Source organism: Myodes glareolus, chromosome 7 (genome assembly GCF_982192425.1).
Source record: "Myodes glareolus chromosome 7, mMyoGla1.1, whole genome shotgun sequence".
Taxonomy (NCBI): domain Eukaryota; kingdom Metazoa; phylum Chordata; class Mammalia; order Rodentia; family Cricetidae; genus Myodes; species Myodes glareolus.
The window spans coordinates 14,084,431-14,105,112 of record NC_142032.1 but is presented as its reverse complement, the minus strand read 5'-3'; the positions used below and the strand labels follow the sequence as shown (position 1 = coordinate 14,105,112).

Sequence of the window (20,682 nt, the reverse complement as noted above, 5' to 3'; positions counted from 1 at the left end):
TGGAGAATGAAATTTGCTACTGTAGAAAGGTAACCTCTGTACGATGGTCATATCTGGGCTGGTTTCAAACTCGTAATCCACCTGCCTCAGCCTCCTGAGTGCAGGGATTACAGTCTCTTTAACCACCAAATCCAGTTGATAAGTACATATTTGAAAGCATTTATAACACAGTAAAAAAAAAAAAGAGTATACAGGAAAGGAATTGTGGACAATGTTTAAGACAACTGAAGCCTGAGTGTATAAAACACATTAAAAATGTGACAGGTATTCAGAGTGAGAAGCATTGCTTTATAATTCATTCTACAAGTGCTTGCAGAGGCCACTTGATTATGTGGAAGGATTAAAGAGTGTCACAAGCCTCTCAGTGACCTCAGCCAGCTGATGACCTAGAGGGAAAGGAGGCTGGGGGCCATTGTGGTAGCCCATGGTGAGGCTCCAATTGTGTTACAGTGCCCACGCTCTCCAGTGTGAGCAAATGGGCCAGAAGGTTGGGGTGGGGCTAGGGAGGGTCCACAGGAAGTGAGAGGCAAGAGGGAAATGGACATCTCTAACAAAGGCAGCAAAAGAACACAGGAATGATGAGAAGTCTGATCAGGTTGAAGTGGAAGGAAATGAAGACGGAGGGAGCCGACAGAGTGTCCAGGTAGATCCTCTGTAGAGAGGAACAGGGCTGCAGGGCCAGTCACAGTGAGGAGGGGCATATGGGAAAGCTTTGCCAAGGAAGTGTGAGTCAGGGGTTGGGAGAGGGAGTCCATGAAAGATATTTTAGTTGTAGGAAACCTGCAAGAGGGAGAGATAGGGGAGCCAGATATTGGGTAAAACGGAGAGCAGAAGCAGACATTGGGTAAGACGGGGAGGAAAAACGGCAAAAGAACAAGGAGGCAGATCTGTGAGAAGCCAGGAAAAACACTGGTCAGTGAAACACATCCTGAGTCCAGTGGAAAATGAGTTCAGCGTGGCAGCTGAGAACAGGTGGGGCATCAGAAAAGCACGGACTCCGAGTCGGGTGTTAAACGTGGGTCTTCAATATGGGCAATTTGATGGTAATCAGCTGTTTGCTTTGGGGTGGATGTAGATTAATGTCAGAAAATGGTATTTGTTGCAAAAATCAAGGTGTGAAAAGATGAGCTGGATGAGAGAGTGCACGGTGGTGCGTGTTTGAGTAGCCGGCCCCATGAGGTTCCCTTCCCAGAGCCCCGGTGGGTGGGGGTGGGTTCTTGTGGTCCAGGTGCTACTCTGGCCACAGCTGATGGAACCAAGAATGGGTGGATATTCGATGTAAGGGAGAGCTGATAGCATGATCTTGAGATAACAAGGCACATGAAAGGGTTTTAATCTGCAGGATGGCGGATTTAAAGAGACAGCTGCCACAGGAAGGGGGGTTGAAAGGAAGAATGGGAGGCAGAAAAGGACATGGTTAGCTAACCAAACAGAACGGGAAAGGTTACTGTTTCAGAGATCAGAACTGGAGAGTCCAAGACCTTGGTCCCTGGATTCAGGTGTCAGCCCCACAGCTTTTATGGATGTGAGTTTGTTGGGTTTGAGCTTCCATGTGTGTGGTGGGAGGGAGGGTAGGTGTGCCACAATTTGTATATAGGTATTCTGGGGATCAAACCTAATTGGCAGGCTTGGTGGCAAGCTTGGTGGCAAGCCCGTTAACTTGTTGAGACATCTTACTGGCCCATGAAGATGAGGAAGGTTTTTTTTTTAACCCTGTGTGTTGTGGAGTTACAGATGTATCTCTTTATGGTGTGCTGAGACTTTCATGATATGAACATATAAAATGGTATCAGAACACTAAGGGCCTATTAACACTCAGTAAACAGTGATTAGGCACAAGAAGCATCCACAGGACTTGGTAATAGAGGATCAAACTGAGGAGGTGATGGAGGAGGGTCATCTATCTATGTGTTACTTTCATTGGTTAATAAAGAAACTGCCTTGGCCCTTTGACAGGACAGAAAATTAGGTAGGTGGAGTAAACAGAACAGAATGTTGGGAGGAAGTAGGCAGTGAGACAGTCGCCATGACTCTCCTCTCAAGAGACAGATGCAGGTTAGGACCTTTCCTGGTAAGCCACCACCTCGTGGTGCTACACAGATTACTAAATATGGGTTAAAGCAAGATGTGAGAATTATCCAATAAGAGGCTGGAAGTAATGGGCCAGGCAGTGTTTAAATGAATACAGTTTCCGTGTAATTATTTCATGTAAAGCTAGCCGGTGGGAGGCGGGAAGTGGCCCACCATTCCTTTTACAATGTGGACTTGCTGTGTGCCTAGAACTGTGCTTGACTCAGGGGCTCAGGCTCCGGGCTGAACTGTGCTGATCCCAGGCATGATCTATCATAATTACCATAATAATAGCGCAGTTAAGGTCTAGACTGGGCAGGAAATAGGTGGTACCATATTACCCCTACGTGGTGCAAACTAAAGATTTTAAGAAGCGCTTAGCATTTTAAGAACTGCTCCTGGACAGTAAAGAAGTACAGATTCACAATAGGACAGATTCAGACATAGAAGACCTCTATATGGGTCACAGTGTTGGATGACTGTATGTAGGCTTGGGAGAGAGAAGAAAAAGAATATAGAGAATAAAGTTAATGCCTTAAAAAAGGGTAAAGTCTTTAAAGAAACAGAGTACAGATAGTTATAGATTAAAAGAAATAAAGAAAAATAAGCCACTTAAAAATGGAAAATTCACAGAGAGTCGGGATTACATATATTGTGATTTCTTCAAAATTTTTGACTGTGAAGGAGCTAAGTACAGAGAGACATTTTATTATATGGGCTGCCAAGCTAAACCAGAATGGATATCATAAGGTTATTATGACTTCAGAATTTGGGTCTAAAAATATGATACTTTGGGAAAGAGGCTCTTCTTTTGTTTTCACAGAGGATGAGACTCTGTGGATTGCTTCTATCCCAGTATGGTATGATAGACCACATCCTCCAGAAAGGTTGCTGAAATCATCCTCAAAAAATTACTTCATTCAACTGCCAACTGAGATGAACCTCACACACACAGGTTATACCATGAAGACCTGATTAACAGCACCCCTATTCAGCACGAAGCAGTTTTGAGAGAAATAACTGTGCCCATATTTCCAGATATTGTTTATAAATGTTCTTTTACATTTAAAGGGGGGTATGATATAGGTATGAGTAATTTGCATAGGTATGGATTTTAAGGTCAGTTTTGTTATATGTATATGTATTTCTGCTCTTGATTGAGGTATTGTGATTGTGTAGTTCGTTTAAAAATGTATAATTAGGAAATATAGGTTGTTAATGGATAATCGTCAACAATAGTCAAGCTTGGAGTCATGTTAGATTTTCTAGATGTGCATAGATACATTTCAGATAGGCATTCTTCATATCTTTCAAAGACTAGAGAATATGGCATTTAATGTTTTAATAACTTAGGGTTTTTCATGACAATGAGACACATCTGCTCCTGGCAGCACCAATCTACTTCAAGAGGAAAATGGGCATCGAAGAGGCTACTTATGGAGTTTGATAGCCATTTGGGCAAGAAACTGCTCTTGCCTGGACTGATGCATAAACTGGACACAAAGAACCCGCAGAGAGAGGACTGCTGAACTTGCCTAAAGGTGAGATGGTCTTTCAGGGTTCCTGATTCATGAAAGAGTCTGTGAGACATTCTGCAGGACACAGCAGATAGTGACTGAACTGCCTTTAAATTTCCTGCTTCATGGAAATGTCTGCTGGAAACTTTGGACCTGAAAGCTGAAGATGGATGCCCCAAAGGTACAGAGGATCTTTGGGTGACTGTCCAGGCAGTGAGATAGATGTCTCTGTCATTTCTAGAGTTTGGAAGTTGCTTATTTCTTGTTTGCTTAGGTAATAAGGAGGCCTCAAGATTTCTCTAAGAAGGGAAAATGAGGGACCAAAACTGTTGTGGGATATTTGTACCTTGTGTGCAGATTATATTGCTGTGACTGGTTTAGTAAAGATCTGAATGGCCAATGGTTAGGCAGGACTTCCAGGGAGAGAGAGGAATAGGAGGAGGAATCTAAGCACACGGGAAAAGCTTGGCGACATGGAGAGGAAACAGGAGGTACAAGATGGAAGAGAGGAGGTGCCACATGATAGGATGGAGATTAATATAACTGGGTTAATGTAAGTTATAAGAGCTAGTTAGGAACAAGCCTAAGCTATAGGCCAAGTTTTCATAACAAATTAGCAACCCTATGTCATGATTTGGGAGCCGCTGGCAGGCAGAGAAAGACTCCACACACAGTATGCGAGGCCGACTCCACAGCTGTGCTTCAGCACTGTGGGCAGAGCAGTTTCTTACCCAGTAGTGATATCTCCTCCACCTTCTGGAGCACAGTCACCTTCAGAGTCTCTGTGTTAATCGCCAGAAGATGACCCTCTTCACACCCAACGTACAGTTCGTTCGACGGAGTCCAGCAATGCATGGTCGGATGAAGCAGAGGATAGATATCATCTTTTGGCTACGGGAGAGGAGAGCATTCACGTGTTAAGACAGCAGCCGTGGTCAAGGCCCACAGAGACACCCAGCATCACAGCTGTCCCCAGACACCAGAGTGAATGGCCAGAGGGAACGCGCTGACCTTTCATCCTCAACACCAGAGTCAGTTCCCCTTTCTCCAGTTTTCTCTGCATATTTGACTTCACCACCAACACCTAAGGCCATCCTGCTACACTCAGAGCTCTCTCTTCGCAGACTCTGATGAAGTTTTGATTAACACCCCATTAACTGTTTTTTAGTGGCCACCTTTGGCTCTGGTCCTTGGTTGGCTACAAACACCCCCTTTTCAGGAAGGACTGTCATAGCGCCCTGTCTTTTGGTCTTGCAAGGGTCAGAGGTCATCTTGGGGCCTCCACTTGACTGTCTTCCAAAGGCAATGAGATGACCTTTGGTCTGACTCCATATCTGATCATTCCATGTGCCTTGATTCCATAGGAAAGGAAATGCACACAGTCAGCAGATGTCAGCAGAAGTTGACTTGGGCCCTGGAAACAGTTTAGACCAAGTTGAAAACAAGTTGGGTTGTTTTCCCCTATAAAAGACTCGGGAGTGGGTATTTCAGGGTTTGTGGACCACACAGATTGAAACATGTGCCCTTGCTTTCTTTTTCATAACCCTCCAAGGTGTAAAATCTATTCTTAGATTTGGGTCACAAAAAGAGGCCATAATTTGTTCAGGCGTGCCATAGATGCTGATATTAACTCCCCACCCCCAGCCTTCAGCTCTGTGCACAGCAAGGAGAGGCTGTCCCGTGTCTGCAGGGCCAGACTCCAAGGCCTCCTCTCAGTAAGCCTTGAACAGACCACACAGTCTCCTCACTGCAGCTCTAGGTGGCTTTGACAACCATGTCAGAAATGTTGCCCATAGCGCCAGATTTTGCATGGAGGATATTAGAATATGGCCTACATTGTTCCTTCTCCCATCTCCCCTTCTTCCTCCCTTTCCTCTTTCTATCTCCATCTCTCTCTCCTCTTCTTCCCCTCTTTTTATCTCTCTCCCTCTCAACTGTTCCCTCTCTTTCTCTCCCTCTTTCCTCCATGTCTGCCCTCCCCCTCCTTCCTTCCTTCCTTCCTTCCTTCCTTCCTTCCTTCCTTTCTTTCTTTCTTTCTTTCTTTCTTTCTTTCTTCCTTTCTCCCTTTATTTTTCTCTTTCTTTTTCTCTTTTTTCTCTTTCTTTCTTTCTTTCTTTCTTTCTTTCTTTCTTTCTTTCTTCCTTTCTTCCTTTCTTTCTTTCTTTCTTTCTTTGTTTCTTTCTCTGTTTCTCTCTTTCTCTTTCTTTCTTTTTTGACAGTGCTGGGGCCTCTTCCATGCTAAGCAAGCATTCTACCACTGAACCACATCCCTACTCAACTTCTTTCTATTTAACTATTGAAACGTACTAGTGTGTGTGTGCATGCACACACATGCACTTATGTGCAAACCTGCAAATGCATGTGTGTATCTCTGTCTCTCTCTCTCTCTCTCTCTCTCTCTCTCTCTGTGTGTGTGTGTGTGTGTGTGTGTTTATACACTTTATTTTTCTTCTGGTATCCTTGTACCCACTGACATAAACTTTTTTAACAAGGTAAAGGCCAAATTCCTAGCATGCTTAGATTATTTAAGAATTCTCTTTTTATGCAATGGTGTCACACGCCTTTAATTCCAGCAAAGCAGAGGAAGGCGGATCTCTGAGTTTGACTTAGGCCAGCCTGGTCTACAGAGTAAGTTCCAGGACAGCCCGGACTGCACAGAGAAGGCCTGTCTCGGAAAACCAAAGCAAACCAAGTCAAGAACAAGAAAGAGCTCCGTCTTTTATGCCCTTCTTATGCAGGTGCTCATTCATCTAACCAGCTTCCATCGAGTGTTTGGCTCTTTCCAGACAGTGCTCCAAGCATCCATGGGCGGTAGTGAGTGACAGAGAAAGCTCCATTCCCTTACAGAAGTTACTGACTAGTTAGGGAAAGCATAGTAAAAAAGAAGTTGCAAAGCTGAACGTGGAGAACATGCTGAGAAACACGATGGAGTCAACCGGCGCAGGAGCTGGAGTTGGGAAGTACTGGCAACCACATGTTCGTAAGGCGTCCATTATGAACTCCTTGCTGTGCTAGCCACCTTCCTAATAAATACCCAATTGTTTGATAAAGACAACACATTGCTCTTTTAATTGATGAGATATTTGTAGATTCAAGGCAGTGACAGCAGCAGACCCACCAGATTCGCGACTGACGTATGTTGTTGATACTGCGTACGTTGATGTTACACATGTGCACTAGCCCTTGGTCATGGGGCAGTCAGTGCATCTAGTCTAGTTTCTTCTCAGCGGGACCGCCGTGTAGAGGAGAATCAGCGAGCAGTCGAATCAGAGAGTGACTGATGCTGAGCCAGGCACGTGGGTTACAGGAGCAGTGATGATACAGCTCCCCCTGGCCGAGTGAGGAGAGTGGACAGAGAAGGACCTTGAAATACCACCAAGGCAGTGGTCAGACGGAAGATGCAGCACGATGATGTTTTACCTGGGAGGTGGCTTTAATTGCATCATCGATTTAGTTCATGTCTTCACAGACTTGGATAGTTAGGAAGTGAAAGCCTGAATCCTGCTTTTTAAAACGCACCACCCGCTAACCAAAGGGCTTAGACTGTCACCAATAAATGGCTTTTCTGTGGTATCTGACTGAGTGACATTCACTGAAGCAGGGGACTTAAACCCTCTCGAGTGGCTCTGATGACTTCTGACAGTCTAATCCTAGGAAAGACTCTAGTTTGACACAGCTAAGTGTAGTTAACATTTTATCTATCTTCTATCTATCTATCTATCTATCTATCTATCTATCTATCTATCTATCATCTATCTATCTATCTATCTTCTATCTATCTATCTATCTATCTTCTATCTATCTATCTATCTATCTATCTATCTTCTATCTATCTATCTATCTATCTTCTATCTATCTATCTATCTATCTATCTATCTATCTATCTATCTATCTATCTTCTATCTATCTATCTTCTATCTATCTTCTATCTATCTATCTATCTATCTTCTATCTATCTATCATCTATCTATCTATCTGTCTATCTATCTATCTGTCTATCTATCTTCTATCTATCTATCTATCTATCTATCTATCTATCTATCTATCTATCTTTTATCTATCTATCTATCTATCTATCTATCTATCTTCTATTTATCTATCTTCTATCTATCTATCATCTATCTATCTTCTATCTTCTATCTATCTATCTATCTATCTATCTATCTATCTATCTATCTATCTATCTTCCTTCTATCTATCTATCAATCTATCTATCTATCTTCTGTCTATCTATCTATCTTCTATCTATCTATCTTCTATCTATCTATCTATCTTCTATCTATCTATCTATCTATCTATCTATCTATCTATCTATCTATCTATCTTCTATCTATCTATCTTCTATCTATCTATCTATCTATCTATCTATCTATCTATCTTCTATCTATCTATCTATCTATCATCTATCTATCTATCATCTATCTATCTATCTATCTATCTATCTATCTATCTATCTATCTTCTATCTATCTATCTATCTACTATCTATCTATCTATCTATCTATCTATCTATCTATCTATCTATCTATCTATCTATTTAGAGATAGGATCTCACTGTGTAGCCCAGGCTAGCCTGGAACTTTTGATCCATCTGCTCCTGTCTGTCCAATGCTGGCAAAGTACATCAGTATCCAGCTTGCAAAATCTTAAAAAAAAAAAAAAGACAACCCCCATTCCCAGACTCTCCAAAATAAACTCTACCAGTCTGGCTCCCTAATACCGGGGATCTGTATGTGAAATAGAGGTAAGGATTAAGACCTGGGAGTTTTCCAGCTGCAGAAAGTTAATCTACAATTAGACATGTTTTTTTTCTTTTTCATTTTTTGTAGGTTTGATTGTATATTTTCTTAAATAATATAGTTGTTTATTTAAGAATAAAGGTGGAGGCCCAAGGAATGTAGAGTAGATGTCATGATTCTTGGTCCTGCATTTCAAAAGAAATGTGTGTGTGGTAACTGTGTCTAAAAACATCGACCAACTCAGCCTCCTTTTCCAGTCCTCTGGGTTCACACTCTTGACATTCTGACCATTTCAGGACCAAAATGGAAAACCAGAGTCCAACTTTGTACTGCATTACAAGTTTGATAAAAAAGAACCACAAATATGTTGAAGAATATTTGCATGCACCAAAGAGATTCTTATTTACTGAATTCTGTCCAAAAAGGGGGGAGGGCAGATGGAACAAGGAAACCAAACCCTTGATCATTATGTTGGATCTGCTTTCTGCCCAGATAACGTCTGTTTTTGATCCCCCCCCCCCAAATTGGATAAGTTTCTAATGCCCAGAATAACTTGCACAATGTGTATCAGGCCTATTTAAAGGCTTATGATGTGCCATTCCAGAAGTAGCTACATAAAAGAAAATGGGATTACTTAATGTCTGTAATCTTGTAAAAATCCCCGGCTTGCCAATTTTTGAGACACTTACGTAGATCAGGTCATTATTTATTTCTTTGCCATTAGTACCCAGGCCACAAGAAATGACAATTTTGGAGTTGGAGAGATGGCTCAACAGTTCAGAGCACTGGCTTCTCTTCCAGAGGACCTGGGTTCAGTTCCCAGCACACATGTGGCAGCTCACACCTGTCTGTAACTCCAGTTCCAGGGGATTTGATGCCCTCTTTTGGCCTCCTTGAGCACTAGGCATGGTACAGACATATATGCAGACAAAACACTCATATACATGACAGAAGTCAAAAGATACGTTACTTTAGGAAAGAGGTTTTGCTTTTGTTTCCACAAGAAGTGAGAGTCTATGTATTCATTCTTAGTTAAAGAAAACAAGGCTTGATTGAGGAAGATCCCCTGAGAAATCTCCAGTGGGAACAGATGATCCTATGTTTCAGAGCACCTCTGTTGCAGTTTTCTCTGAGTTCTACATCCAGAACAGCTTCAAGACTCTGGCTGAGAGTATCAGGCCTCACGGAATACTCCAGTAAGGACTTGACCATAATCCTAAATTTTCATTGGGCCCCCATAAGATTATCTGCACCCCCTAATCATCAGGAAATTGCCTGGAAAACCATGTCCACATTCACAAAAAAGATGAGTTATGGATGTTTGTCTTTGTTCAGTGTGTTGATTATATGTTGTTATGGATAATGGTCAAGACAAAAGCTAAACAAAAGAAATTAGATTCAAGGTTCTTGTTTTGAAAAGAAAAAAGGGGGACTATAGATATGATGGGATAAAAGGGTAGGTTATTGAGTTTACTCTGAAAAGAAAAAAAGGAAGATACAGATGTGATCTTGTTTTGAAAAGAAAAAAAAAGGTCAGGCAGGGGTGGTGTACACCTGCTAGTATTTGGGAGGCAAGGCAGGTGGATCTCTGTGAGTTTGAGGCCATCCTGGTCTAAAGAGCAAGTTCCAGGACAGGCTCCATAGCTATAGAGAAACCCTGTCTTGAGAAAAAAAGAAAAGAAAAAAGGGAGATATAGATATGATAGGATAAACGGGTAGATTATTGAATCTATTCTGAGAAGAAAAAATATAGATATAATAAGATGAAAAGGTAGACTATTGAATCTACTTTTAAAAAGCAACCACTAGTTTTACATTGGATTGGACTTTTGCATATTGTACAGATTTTGTATATTGATACAAATTTGAGATTACTTTTGTTGAAACACATTCTACAGACATTTCTAATCTTGTTCTTGGTGTTATACCTATATAACTCATTTAACAATGTAAAGCAAATTTCTAGTCCTTGAAGATTATTATTACCAACTGTTTAGGATAATAAGGAAATGCAGGTTCGTAGTCAGTCACCTAGTATAATCTAACTTGTAGTCACATTAGGTATGTTTTCAAAGTCAAACAAAGATATATTTTAGATAGACAGGTCATCTTCAAACACTTCAGAGATTTATAGAATATGGCATTTAAGATGTTTTAATAACATAGGTCCTTCTTTTTGTGACAATAAGAAATGTCTGCTCCTGGCAGCACCAATCTACTTCAGAGAAGTATGAGCATTGAAGAAACACCACATGGTGTTTACTTTCTTTGTGGCAAAATAAGTCACTGAGCATGAAAACACCCCTGCCTTGACTGCTGCCAAGGTTGTCCTAATGAGACAAACAGGATACAAAGTATCCTGCTTCACAGAAAAGTCTATTGGATATGCTAGGCCTGTAGGCCAAAGATGGATACCCCACCGTTACAGATGAACTTTGGGTCACTGTCCAGGCCACCAGCTGCTTCTGTCATTACTCATGGTTTTTTGGAAGTTGCTTGTTTGCACTTCCTGCTTACTCAGTTAATATTGTTTCCTTCTGAGGTCTCTGAGGAAGTTAAAGACTAGATAGTTATCATTATCATCTCCTTTGTTTATAAGACTCAGAAAAGAAATTCACTAAAGAACTGTAAAGTATATAAGGTTGAGAGATAGTAAAAGATAGTTTTAGATGGTAATGCAAGTTATTATAGAAAATGAATAAGGTACAAGACTTTGAACTCACCAAGATAGGATAGATATGGAGTATTTTCTCTGAATTTGTCAAATGTAAATGAATGAGACATTGTTGATGTATTTATTGCCTGTATATATTGTATATAGTAATATATATTGTACTTATTGTATAGTTTTTCTTAGTTATAGCCTATTGATTTTAGACAAAGGGGAAATATAGCAGTATTTCAATAGTATTTTAATAAATAAAGTTTGCCTGGGGATCAGGAAAGTAGAACAAGCCACACTGATCAGCCACAGAGACCAGGCAGTGGTGACACACACCTTCAATCCCAGTAGTCACACTAGTTGCCATAGAAATAGGGCAGTGCAAGCCTTTAATCCCAGTGGTGCACACCTTTAATTCCAGGACTAGAGGGGATTAGAAAATCGGAGAAAACGGCTTTCAAACAGTCTCATTCTGAGATTCCTGGAGGCAGGATGGCCATTTCAGACTGAGGTAGAGTAATAGCCAGTGTGTGGCTGCTTTGATTTTTCTGGTCTTCAGTTTGAACCCCAGTTTCTCTCCCTGAGTTTTTATTAATCATGCTTCAATTAAAATTTCAAAATACTTAAGAAAACAAAAAAAATGACATTCAAAGGAAGGAAGTTGAAGCACTTGAGATATAACTTTTCCTGTACTTCCACTCATTGGACAGCTGCTAATCAATGCTGCACCCTTTTTCCTCACCGTATGTATGTATAGAAGATGAAAGACAAGCTACTGGGAAGCTAGATTCTGAGTTAAACTCTGCGGAATGTGCCGTCTGTATGATGTAGAGTTTTAACACCACGGCATTAAATGTCTACTTTCAGAAAATGGCGAGAACGCACAGGGCAGACGCCCGCAGGAAATGAAGCTGCTTAGTTTGTTTATGAACCTTGTTTAACACTGCAGTTCCGTGTCAGTAACTCATTTTTTTCCTTCTGTATGTGGTGTGTGTGCATCTGCACGTGTGTGAAGGAGCACGTGTGTACTCTCAGAGGCTAGAGCTCAACAGCAGGTGTCTTATTTCCCTTCACCTTACTGGATTCTCCCTCAAGCCAGAGCACCTGATTAGGTCCCCTATGCTGAATTGACAGGTGCACATGGTTGCACCCCGATGCTTGTCTGACACAGGTGCACACAGCTGCACCCCTACCATGGACTGACAGGAGCACATAACTGCACCCCGATGCTGGGCTGACAGGAGCACGCGGCTGATCCCTACCCTGGATTGACAGGTGCACACGGCTGCCCCCGTGCCCAGGATTAACAAGTGCACATGACTGCACCCCTATTCTGGGCTGACAGGTGAACACAGCTGCCCCCTGCAGACTCACATCTGAGTTTACCCACTGTGCCATGTCCACGGCCACTATACAGAGGCATTTAAAGAGGTGTTTCATAGCTTCTTCCAAAAGCAAAGGACAGTTGCCTGTACTGTAAATGTTTTACGTTGGACCCATTGTTTAGTGCCAGTGTGAAATATTAGGACTGTACACATTTACTGAAAGTGGGAGAGGGGGAGGGGGAAGATAGGAGAAAGCGAGAGAAATAGAGAGAGGAAGGGAAGAAGGAAGGGAGGTAGAGAAAGAGAGAGAGAGAGAGAGAGAGAGAGAGAGAGAGAGAGAGAGAGAGAGAGGGAGGGAGGGAGGGAGGGAGGGAGGGAGGGAGGGAGGGGGAGGGAGATTGGGTGGTTCCAGGCACCAAATGACAGACTGTCAGACTGAATGCCTTGGTTTTTTTATTTTGCTGCCCTCTTGTGGCTGAGAGGGGGTGGTTCATTTTCCAAAGCTAGAACCAGGACCAAACAAAAATTAGCCATGCTTCCTTCTTTACAAAAGTGAGCCCTGTGGTGTTGGTGCACATTTTTAATCCCAGGACTCGGGAGGCAGAGGCAGACAGAGCTCTGTGAGTTCGAGGCCAGCCTGCGCTAGTTCCAGGACAGGCTCCAAAGCTACAGAGAAAATCTGTCTCGAAAAACTAAAAAAAAAAGAAAAAGGAAAAAAAAAAGGGGGAGTGGGGGAACATATTATGAACTTGTCTCTTGTCTGCCTGTCACAGACATTTTATGACAATCTTGTTTTTCCCTGTGAGTTACTTCTAACGCCCACGTTCATTCGCAGTAGGGCTGTTTCACTTGGGCGGCCTTTGTCCTCTGCTTAGCTTCGCAGGCCATCAGTGGCCCCGAGCGGTGGTGCCCCTCCTCTTCATCCCAAAGGCCTTGCCCCGTGACTTTCTCCCTTGTGTCCCTCCTGACCATTGCTCTGAACCACATTTAGCATGTTTGCTTTCATCCATCCCTCTCAGTCTCTCAGACATGCCTCTCCCCAGGGCCTCTGGACACACCATCCCCTGCACTAGAAACAGCCCTTCTGCTTGTAACAGGATGGACCCCGTGCTTCAAGTCTCTGAAAAGAAGCTGGCTGTGTGGCAATCCCTCCCTGGCCACCTCGCCCCGCTGTCCCAATTATCACCCTGTATAAGGAGTTATGTCTCTCTTTGCTTTGGTTGTTAGTCTGTTCCTCAGACAGGATCATTCCTGCCTGGCCACCAGGGGTCCCACAGCCTGGAAGAGAGTCTACTAACCAACCAGAAGGAGCTTGATGTAAATGTCCCTCAGACTTCTGCAGCTCCTCCCCTTCGCTCCCAGGTGTGACCTGTGAGAGCTACATTTTAACATTTACATCTTCATCCCTGACAGGAAGCCTGCTTGCCAACTCCCACCCTGGGTCTCTACTTGGCTGCTTCTCAGTCCCTCAACCACACTGGATCCTGATTTTCCAGACTCAGGCATGTGGAGTCTTTGCTTCTTAGGAAATGTAGTAACAATCAGCATGGTCCTCAAAATCAAATGAGACCTCCCTTCCAAGACTGCCACCTAGGAGCGAGCAAGAAAATTACCCTGAACGTCTGGGCCTCTTCGCCCACCAGCCCGGCAATGGCTGACAGCGGCAGCACAGGCCCGTAAATGAGATCCTTGGGCAGTGAGGTGGGGAACAGCAAATCCGTTTCATTGACGAGAGACCCGTCTTCCAGAGGTAGCTTGACCAACCTGGAGATAAAGGAGACATCGAAACAAATGGAGTAATGAAAACCAATTCCGGGTGGAGGCTCTGCGTATCAGCATGAGATGGGGAAGGTGTTCTGCCACAGAGACACGCGAGAAGGTGAGGGCCAAGAAACAGGTTTCAAAACACCTGCCATAAAGTGACAGGCTATGTGTAGCTAAAAATGAAGTGCATGGGGGATTATTGAGACGATCCTAAGTTACTGTGTGAGGCAGAAACTGTAAACTTCAATGTTTGGGGTGGGGGTGGGCGCACATCTGGGAGCTGAAATAAGCATGCACATATAGCCGGAATCCAGCTGCTACCTCTGCAATGTCTGATGATAAAAATCCATCTTGTAGTTTATCCTATGTCTGTTTTCAGCCCATGATATATTATCAAGAGGGTTTGGAGAATTTATGGCATTAAGCCAGAGGCTTCTTGGTTGTGGTCTATGGGTGGAGAATGGTCACATAAATAGAGTATGTTGCCTGGATGTGTGACTGAGAGCATCTGGGCCCTGCCGGTCCTCTTAGGTGTCCCTTACTTCATTGGTATATGAAGAAGTCAAGGTTCAGAAACACAGTGGAACATTTGAGGGACTCACAGGAAGAAAGGGTGTAATAAGTCAGGTGCCTATCCCAATGCAGCTCTGGTGGACAACACCGGCTCTGTTAAGAGATAGTGTGTGACCAATGACTGGAGACAGATTGTTTATTCTCTAGGCCCTTGTGAAAACAACTTTGACGGAGAAAATGTGCTAACCACAACTCTTAGATGCCTCCGGTGTGAACAATTGGCTTTTTTTTCTTTTCCAGTTCTTTTCTGACTCCTGGGATGGTTTTTCAAAAACTGCAGTTTGAAGATTATATATATCTATATATCTCTCCAGCATCCCTTGGTCTTCACTGAAAATGGTCAACGCCGTGGTACTATGGGACTCTGAACTCTATGCAACAAACATCCATTGTCAGCTATCACTATTTGGTCCAGGACGTCCTGTGACACATTTCTTTTTAAATGAGTAACTCGCATGACTCTACTCTGTGGACGCTGGCTCGAATAACATGGCTGACTGTGTACTGCGCTCTGCATGCTTCCTATAGCCAACAAATGCTGATTTTAGAGTCTTTGGTAGAGTACCAAAAAAATGGGAACAAAAGTCACTGGGGTCCTTTCTTAGATAATAGTAACATTTAAAAACATTCACTTGAAGGCCACAGAACAGGTGAGTGGCCCTTCTGCAGCTAAACTGTCCCACTCCCTAGATTCTGTTCTAATGACCAGCCCTCCTACCTCATCACCAGCTCTGAGGCCAGGTCCTGCTTCCAAGCATGAGGTACTTCCCAACAGGCCACACCAGTCAGAAGAACAGAGATTCCCTGCTGTAACAAAGACCAAACTAACCCCAGAAAGTCAGCTCCCAGCTTGATCAAAGGTCACACCAACTACCAGAAATCCAGGCCACAAAGACTAGAAAGCCAAAGACGAAACAGAAACCAAGGAACAATACACATATCAACAAAGAAAAACTCAGAAAGCAGGACCTAGCTCTATAACGCCCAAACCCAGATGCCTAAATGCCAGTATAAGAATGCAATCAACAACAGCCAGGGTAATATGGCACCATCAGACTCCAGCTATTCTACTACAGTAAGGCCTGAATATTCCAGCTCAGCTAACCCCCCCCCCCCCCCAAAAGACCTTAAAACAACATTATGATAGTGATAGAAGTCCTTAAAGAGAGAAAATAAAAACTTTTTTCTTTCAAAAAAAGAAATTGAGGAAAAGACAACCAAAAATTTGGAGGAAATCAATAAATAAAGAACACCAGGAAGAAAAGCAAATGGATGATAGGAAACTATTCAAGACCCGAAAACTGAAATAAAAGCAGAAAAAATAGCCCACAAACTGAGGAGCTTCTGAAAATGGAAAATCCGGGTAAGTGAACAGGAACTACAGACACAAGTGTCACCTACAGAATACAACTCCTTCATCATGAAAGTCTTGGAGGGATCAGGGATACAAAGAACATACCTAAACATAATAAAGACAATTCACAGAAGCCAACAGCCAACATCAAATTAAATGAGAGAAGCCCAAAGCAATTCCACTAAAATCAGGAACAAGATGAGGCCGTCCATTCTCTCCGTATCCATTCAATCGAGTATTTGCAGTTCTCGCTGGAGCAACAAGACAAGTGAAGGAGATCAAGGGGATACAAATCGAAAAGGAAGAAGTCAAAGTATTGCTATTTGCAGATGATATGATAGTATACACAAGTGACCCCGAAAAGTCTACCAGAGAACTCCTATAGCTGAGGAACACCTTCAGTAAAGTGGCTGGCTACAAGATTAACTTAAAAAAAGTAGCCCTCCTATATACAAATGACAAATGAGCTGAGAAAGAAATAAGGGAAACACCACCCTTTATCATAGCCACAAGAATCTGAAATATCTTGGAGTAACTTTAATTACACTCAAGCAAGTGAAAGAACTGTATTATCAAAACTTCAAGTCTTTGAAGAAGGAAATTGAGAAAGATATCAAAAAATGGAAAGATCTCCTATGCTCATGGATCAGTACTTTTCACATAGTAAAAATGGTCATCCTACCAAAAACAATCTACAGATTTAATGCAATTTTCATCAAAATTCTGATGTGGGATGCCCCTCTGTATGCTGTGAATATGTTTTATTACCAATGGTTAATAAAGAAGCTGCTTTGGCCTATAGCAGGGCAGAATACAGCTAGTCAGGAATCCAAACTAAATACAGGGAGAAAGAAGGCAGAGTCAGGAAGATACCCCAGTCTCCAGAGAAGCAAGATGTGAGGTAACAAGTCACAATCCTTGTGGTTAAATATAGAATAATAGGAATGGGTTAATTTAAGTTTTAAGAGCTAGTTAATGATAAGCCTGAGGGGCTAGTAGACCTAACAGTTTGTAATTAATATTAAGCCTCAGAGTGGTCATTTTAAAAGTGGATATGGGACTGGGCAGGAAAAGAAATCTCCAGTTATACAATTCTTTACAGATCTTAAAAGAACAAAACTCAGCTTCAAGAGGAAAGACCAAACAAACAATTAAACAAACCAGAATAGTTAAAACAATCCTATACAACAAAAGAACTGGAGGTATCACTATTCTTGATTTTAAGCTGTACTTCAGAGAAAAAGTAGTAAAAGCCACATGGTATTGGCATTAAAAACAGACACATGATCAATAGAGTTGAATTGGAGATCCAGACGTCAATTCACACACCTATAGACACTTGATTTTTGATAAATAATCCAGAAATATACAATGGAAAAAAGAAAGCATCTTCAACAAATGATGCTGATCTAACTGGATATTGATATGTAGAAGAATGTAAATGGATCTATAATTACCATCCTGTACAAAACCCAAGTCCAAGGATCAAAGACCTCAATATAGAAACCAGAAACACTGAGTCTGATAGAAGAGGAAGTGGGGAAACAGTTTAGTAGTGTATTATTTGTATTTTAAAAAATAAATCTTGCTTGAAGACCAGAGGCAAATTAAAGCCACTAGAGTTCAGGTAATGGTAACACACACCTTTAATCCCAGGATTTGGGGAAACAAAGGCAGAACTCTGTTAGTTCAAAGCTACCCTGGGCTACACAAGATCAATGCAGAAACAAATCCAGGTGGTGGTGGCACACACCTTTAATCCTAGTCCTAAGGATTCATGCCTTTAATCCCAGCACTAGAGGGAATATAAAACGGGAGGAGAGAGAGGCTTAAGTGGCTTAGTCAGCAGTCACCCAACCTTGGTAGGGGGTAAGACTTCTCTAGTGGCTTGGCTGCTTTGCTTTTCTAGTTTTCAGGTAGAACCCCAATTTCTGTCTCTAGGTTTTTATTATTCATGCTACAGAACAACTTTGAACACACTGACACAGGAGACAACTTCCTGAACAGAACACCAATAGTTCAGGTACTAAGATAAAGAATAAATGGGATCTCATGAACCTGAAAAGCTTCGGTAAGGCAAAGGACACTGTCTAATAGGACAAAATGGCAGCTCACAGAATGAGAAAAGATTTTCATCAACTCCACATCTGACAGATGTTGATGGCTAATATCCAAAATATATAAAGAATTGAAGAAACTAGACATGAACAAACTAATAATACAACAAAATGGGGTACATATCTAAACAGAAAATTCTCAACAGAAGAAACTCAAATGGCCAAGAAACACTTAAAGAAATATTTAACATCCTTAGCCATCAGGGAAATACAATAAAAATGACTTTGAGATTACATCTTACACCTGTCAGAATGGGTAAAGTCAGAAACACAGGTGACAGCTTATGTTTGAGAGGATGTGGAGCAAGAGGAACACTCTTCCATTGCTGGTGGGAGGGCAAACTTGTAAAACCACTTTGGAAATCAATATGGTGGTTTCTCAGAAAAGTGGGAATCAATCTACCCCATGACCAACTTATACCACTCATGGGCATTTACCCAAAGGACACTCTATCCTGTCACAAGGACACTTGCTCAACTATGTTCACAGCAACTTTATTTGTAATGATTAGAAACTGGAAACAACCTAGAGGACCCTCAGCAGAAGAATGGAAAAAGAAAGTGTGGTACATTTACACAATGGAATATTACTCAGCTGTTAAAAATATGACATCATGAAATTTGTAGGTAAATGGATGGAACTTGAAAAACCCATCCTGAGTGAGATAACCTAGATCCAGAAAGATAAACATGGTATGTACACATTTGTAAGTGGATATTAGCTGTAAAGTAAAAGACAATCATGCCATGACTCACAGACCCAGAGAGGCTAAGCAATCAGGAAGGCTTAAGGAGGGCACAAGGATCCCCCTGGAAAGGAGCAATAGAATAGATTTTGTTGGAGGACTGGTGGCAGGTGGGGTTGGGAACAGAAGGGATCAAATGGTGAGAGAGTAAATATTGGGAGAAACAACTGGAATTTGGGGCATTTTGGGGGCAAGTTGGAAACCCAATGGAAGGGAAACTCCATGGAATCTGTAAGTGTAATTCTAGCAAAGACTCTTAGTAATGTGGGACACCGATCTGAACCAGCCAACTTCTGTAATCATGTAAGGCCTCAAGTGGAGGGACTAGACCACCAATCCAACCCTAAAATCTTCTACTACTGATATGGGATTCCCCTCTGTTTTCTGTGAATATGTTTTATTATCATTTGTTAATAAAGAAGCTACTTTGGCCTATGGAAGGGCAGAATATTGGTAGGTGAGAAAACTAAACTGAATGCAGGGAGAAAGAAAGCGGAGTCAGGGTCATATAGCTGCCCAAGAAGAAAGATGTGAGGCAACAAACCATGAACTTCATGGTAAAATATAAAATAATAGAAATGGGTTAATTTCAGATGTAAGAGCTAGTTAGTAATATGCCTGAGCCATTGGCCAAACAGCATTGTAATTAATATAGTTTTTGTATGATTATTCGGGTCTGGGTGTCTGGGAAATGAAATTGCAGCCTCCATTTACAACCTACAGTTTGTCCTGTCTGCAGGGTATTCTGGGACTGGAGCCCAACAGAGTCCTCATCAAAGGGAACAGAGAAACTTCATCTAGCAACCAATGGGAACAGATGCAATGTTCCACAGCCAAGCATTAGGCAAAGTTCAGGGAATCCGGTGGAGGAGGAAAATGCAGGATCAAAGGAGCTAGAGGGGTCAAGGACACCAAAAGAATATGGTTCACAGAATCAATTAACCAGGACTCATGGGGGCTCACAGAGATCAGGAAGCCTGTCGGGGTCTGACCTAGGTCCTTGCATATATGTTATGGTTGAGTAGCTTGGTGTTCTTGTGGGACTCCTAACAGTGGGAGCAGGGGCAGACGCTGACTCTTTTGCCTACTCATGGGACCCTTTTCCTCCTGCTGTGTTGCCTCTTGAAGACTTGGTTTGATAGTATGTAATTGGCATTATAGTGACGTAATATGCCGTGCTTGGTTGATGTCCCTGGGAGGCCTGCTCTTTTCTGAGGGGAGACAGACGGAGGTTGGATCTGGGGAGAGGAGTGGTAGGAGGAGGCTGGAGGAAGTGAGAGGGGGCAAACTGTGATAGGGATGTAATATATGAGAGAGAAATTTTAAAATGTATTAATTTAAATAAATCAAATTTTGCAAAATTAAACATGCTGGAAAAAACTCTTAGAGGACTTGGGAAGTCAAAGAGAATCTGAAGTGTGAGCAGCCACTCCAAGCTTATTACAGATACTGAGTACTGTTATAATTTATAATACACTGTGTGTGTGTGTGTGTGTGTGTGTGTCCATGGTTGTGAGTATTGTTTGAAGCCACTTAATTCATCAAAGAGGCCCAATGATGTCTGTGAACGCAAATGAAGACCACGTGGTTGTGAAACAGCACGGGCCCCCACCTCATCTTGAAGTGATGATCCTGGTTACTTCTCTCAATGGTCCACACACTCACTATGCTTGAACTTGACAAACACATTTGATGCCAGTTCATGGGATTGAAGGATATCTGGCTCACGTCCATTCCAGGTTGTGACTTCTTGCACAAGATGACATTGGATTCCCAGTTCCTTAAAGGGAAGCAGTATTCGAGGAAAAATTAGTTT

At 42.2% G+C, this 20,682-nt stretch overlaps 1 protein-coding gene across 4 annotated transcripts in view; it reads right to left on the bottom strand.

The window, feature by feature from the left end:
• The window catches only part of Cfap43 (cilia and flagella associated protein 43), a 91,567-nt gene that overhangs the window by 60,857 nt on the left and 10,028 nt on the right, over window positions 1-20,682 (bottom strand). For all 4 annotated transcript variants that reach the window (XM_087907821.1, XM_087907822.1, XM_087907819.1 and 1 more), the window contains exons 4-6: window positions 20,479-20,646; window positions 13,926-14,076; window positions 4,319-4,478 (exon numbers count right to left, since the gene is read on the bottom strand). In XM_087907821.1, coding sequence (XP_087763947.1) covers window positions 4,319-4,478; window positions 13,926-14,076; window positions 20,479-20,646 — 479 coding nt within the window. The remainder of the gene's footprint in view (window positions 1-4,318; window positions 4,479-13,925; window positions 14,077-20,478; window positions 20,647-20,682) is intronic.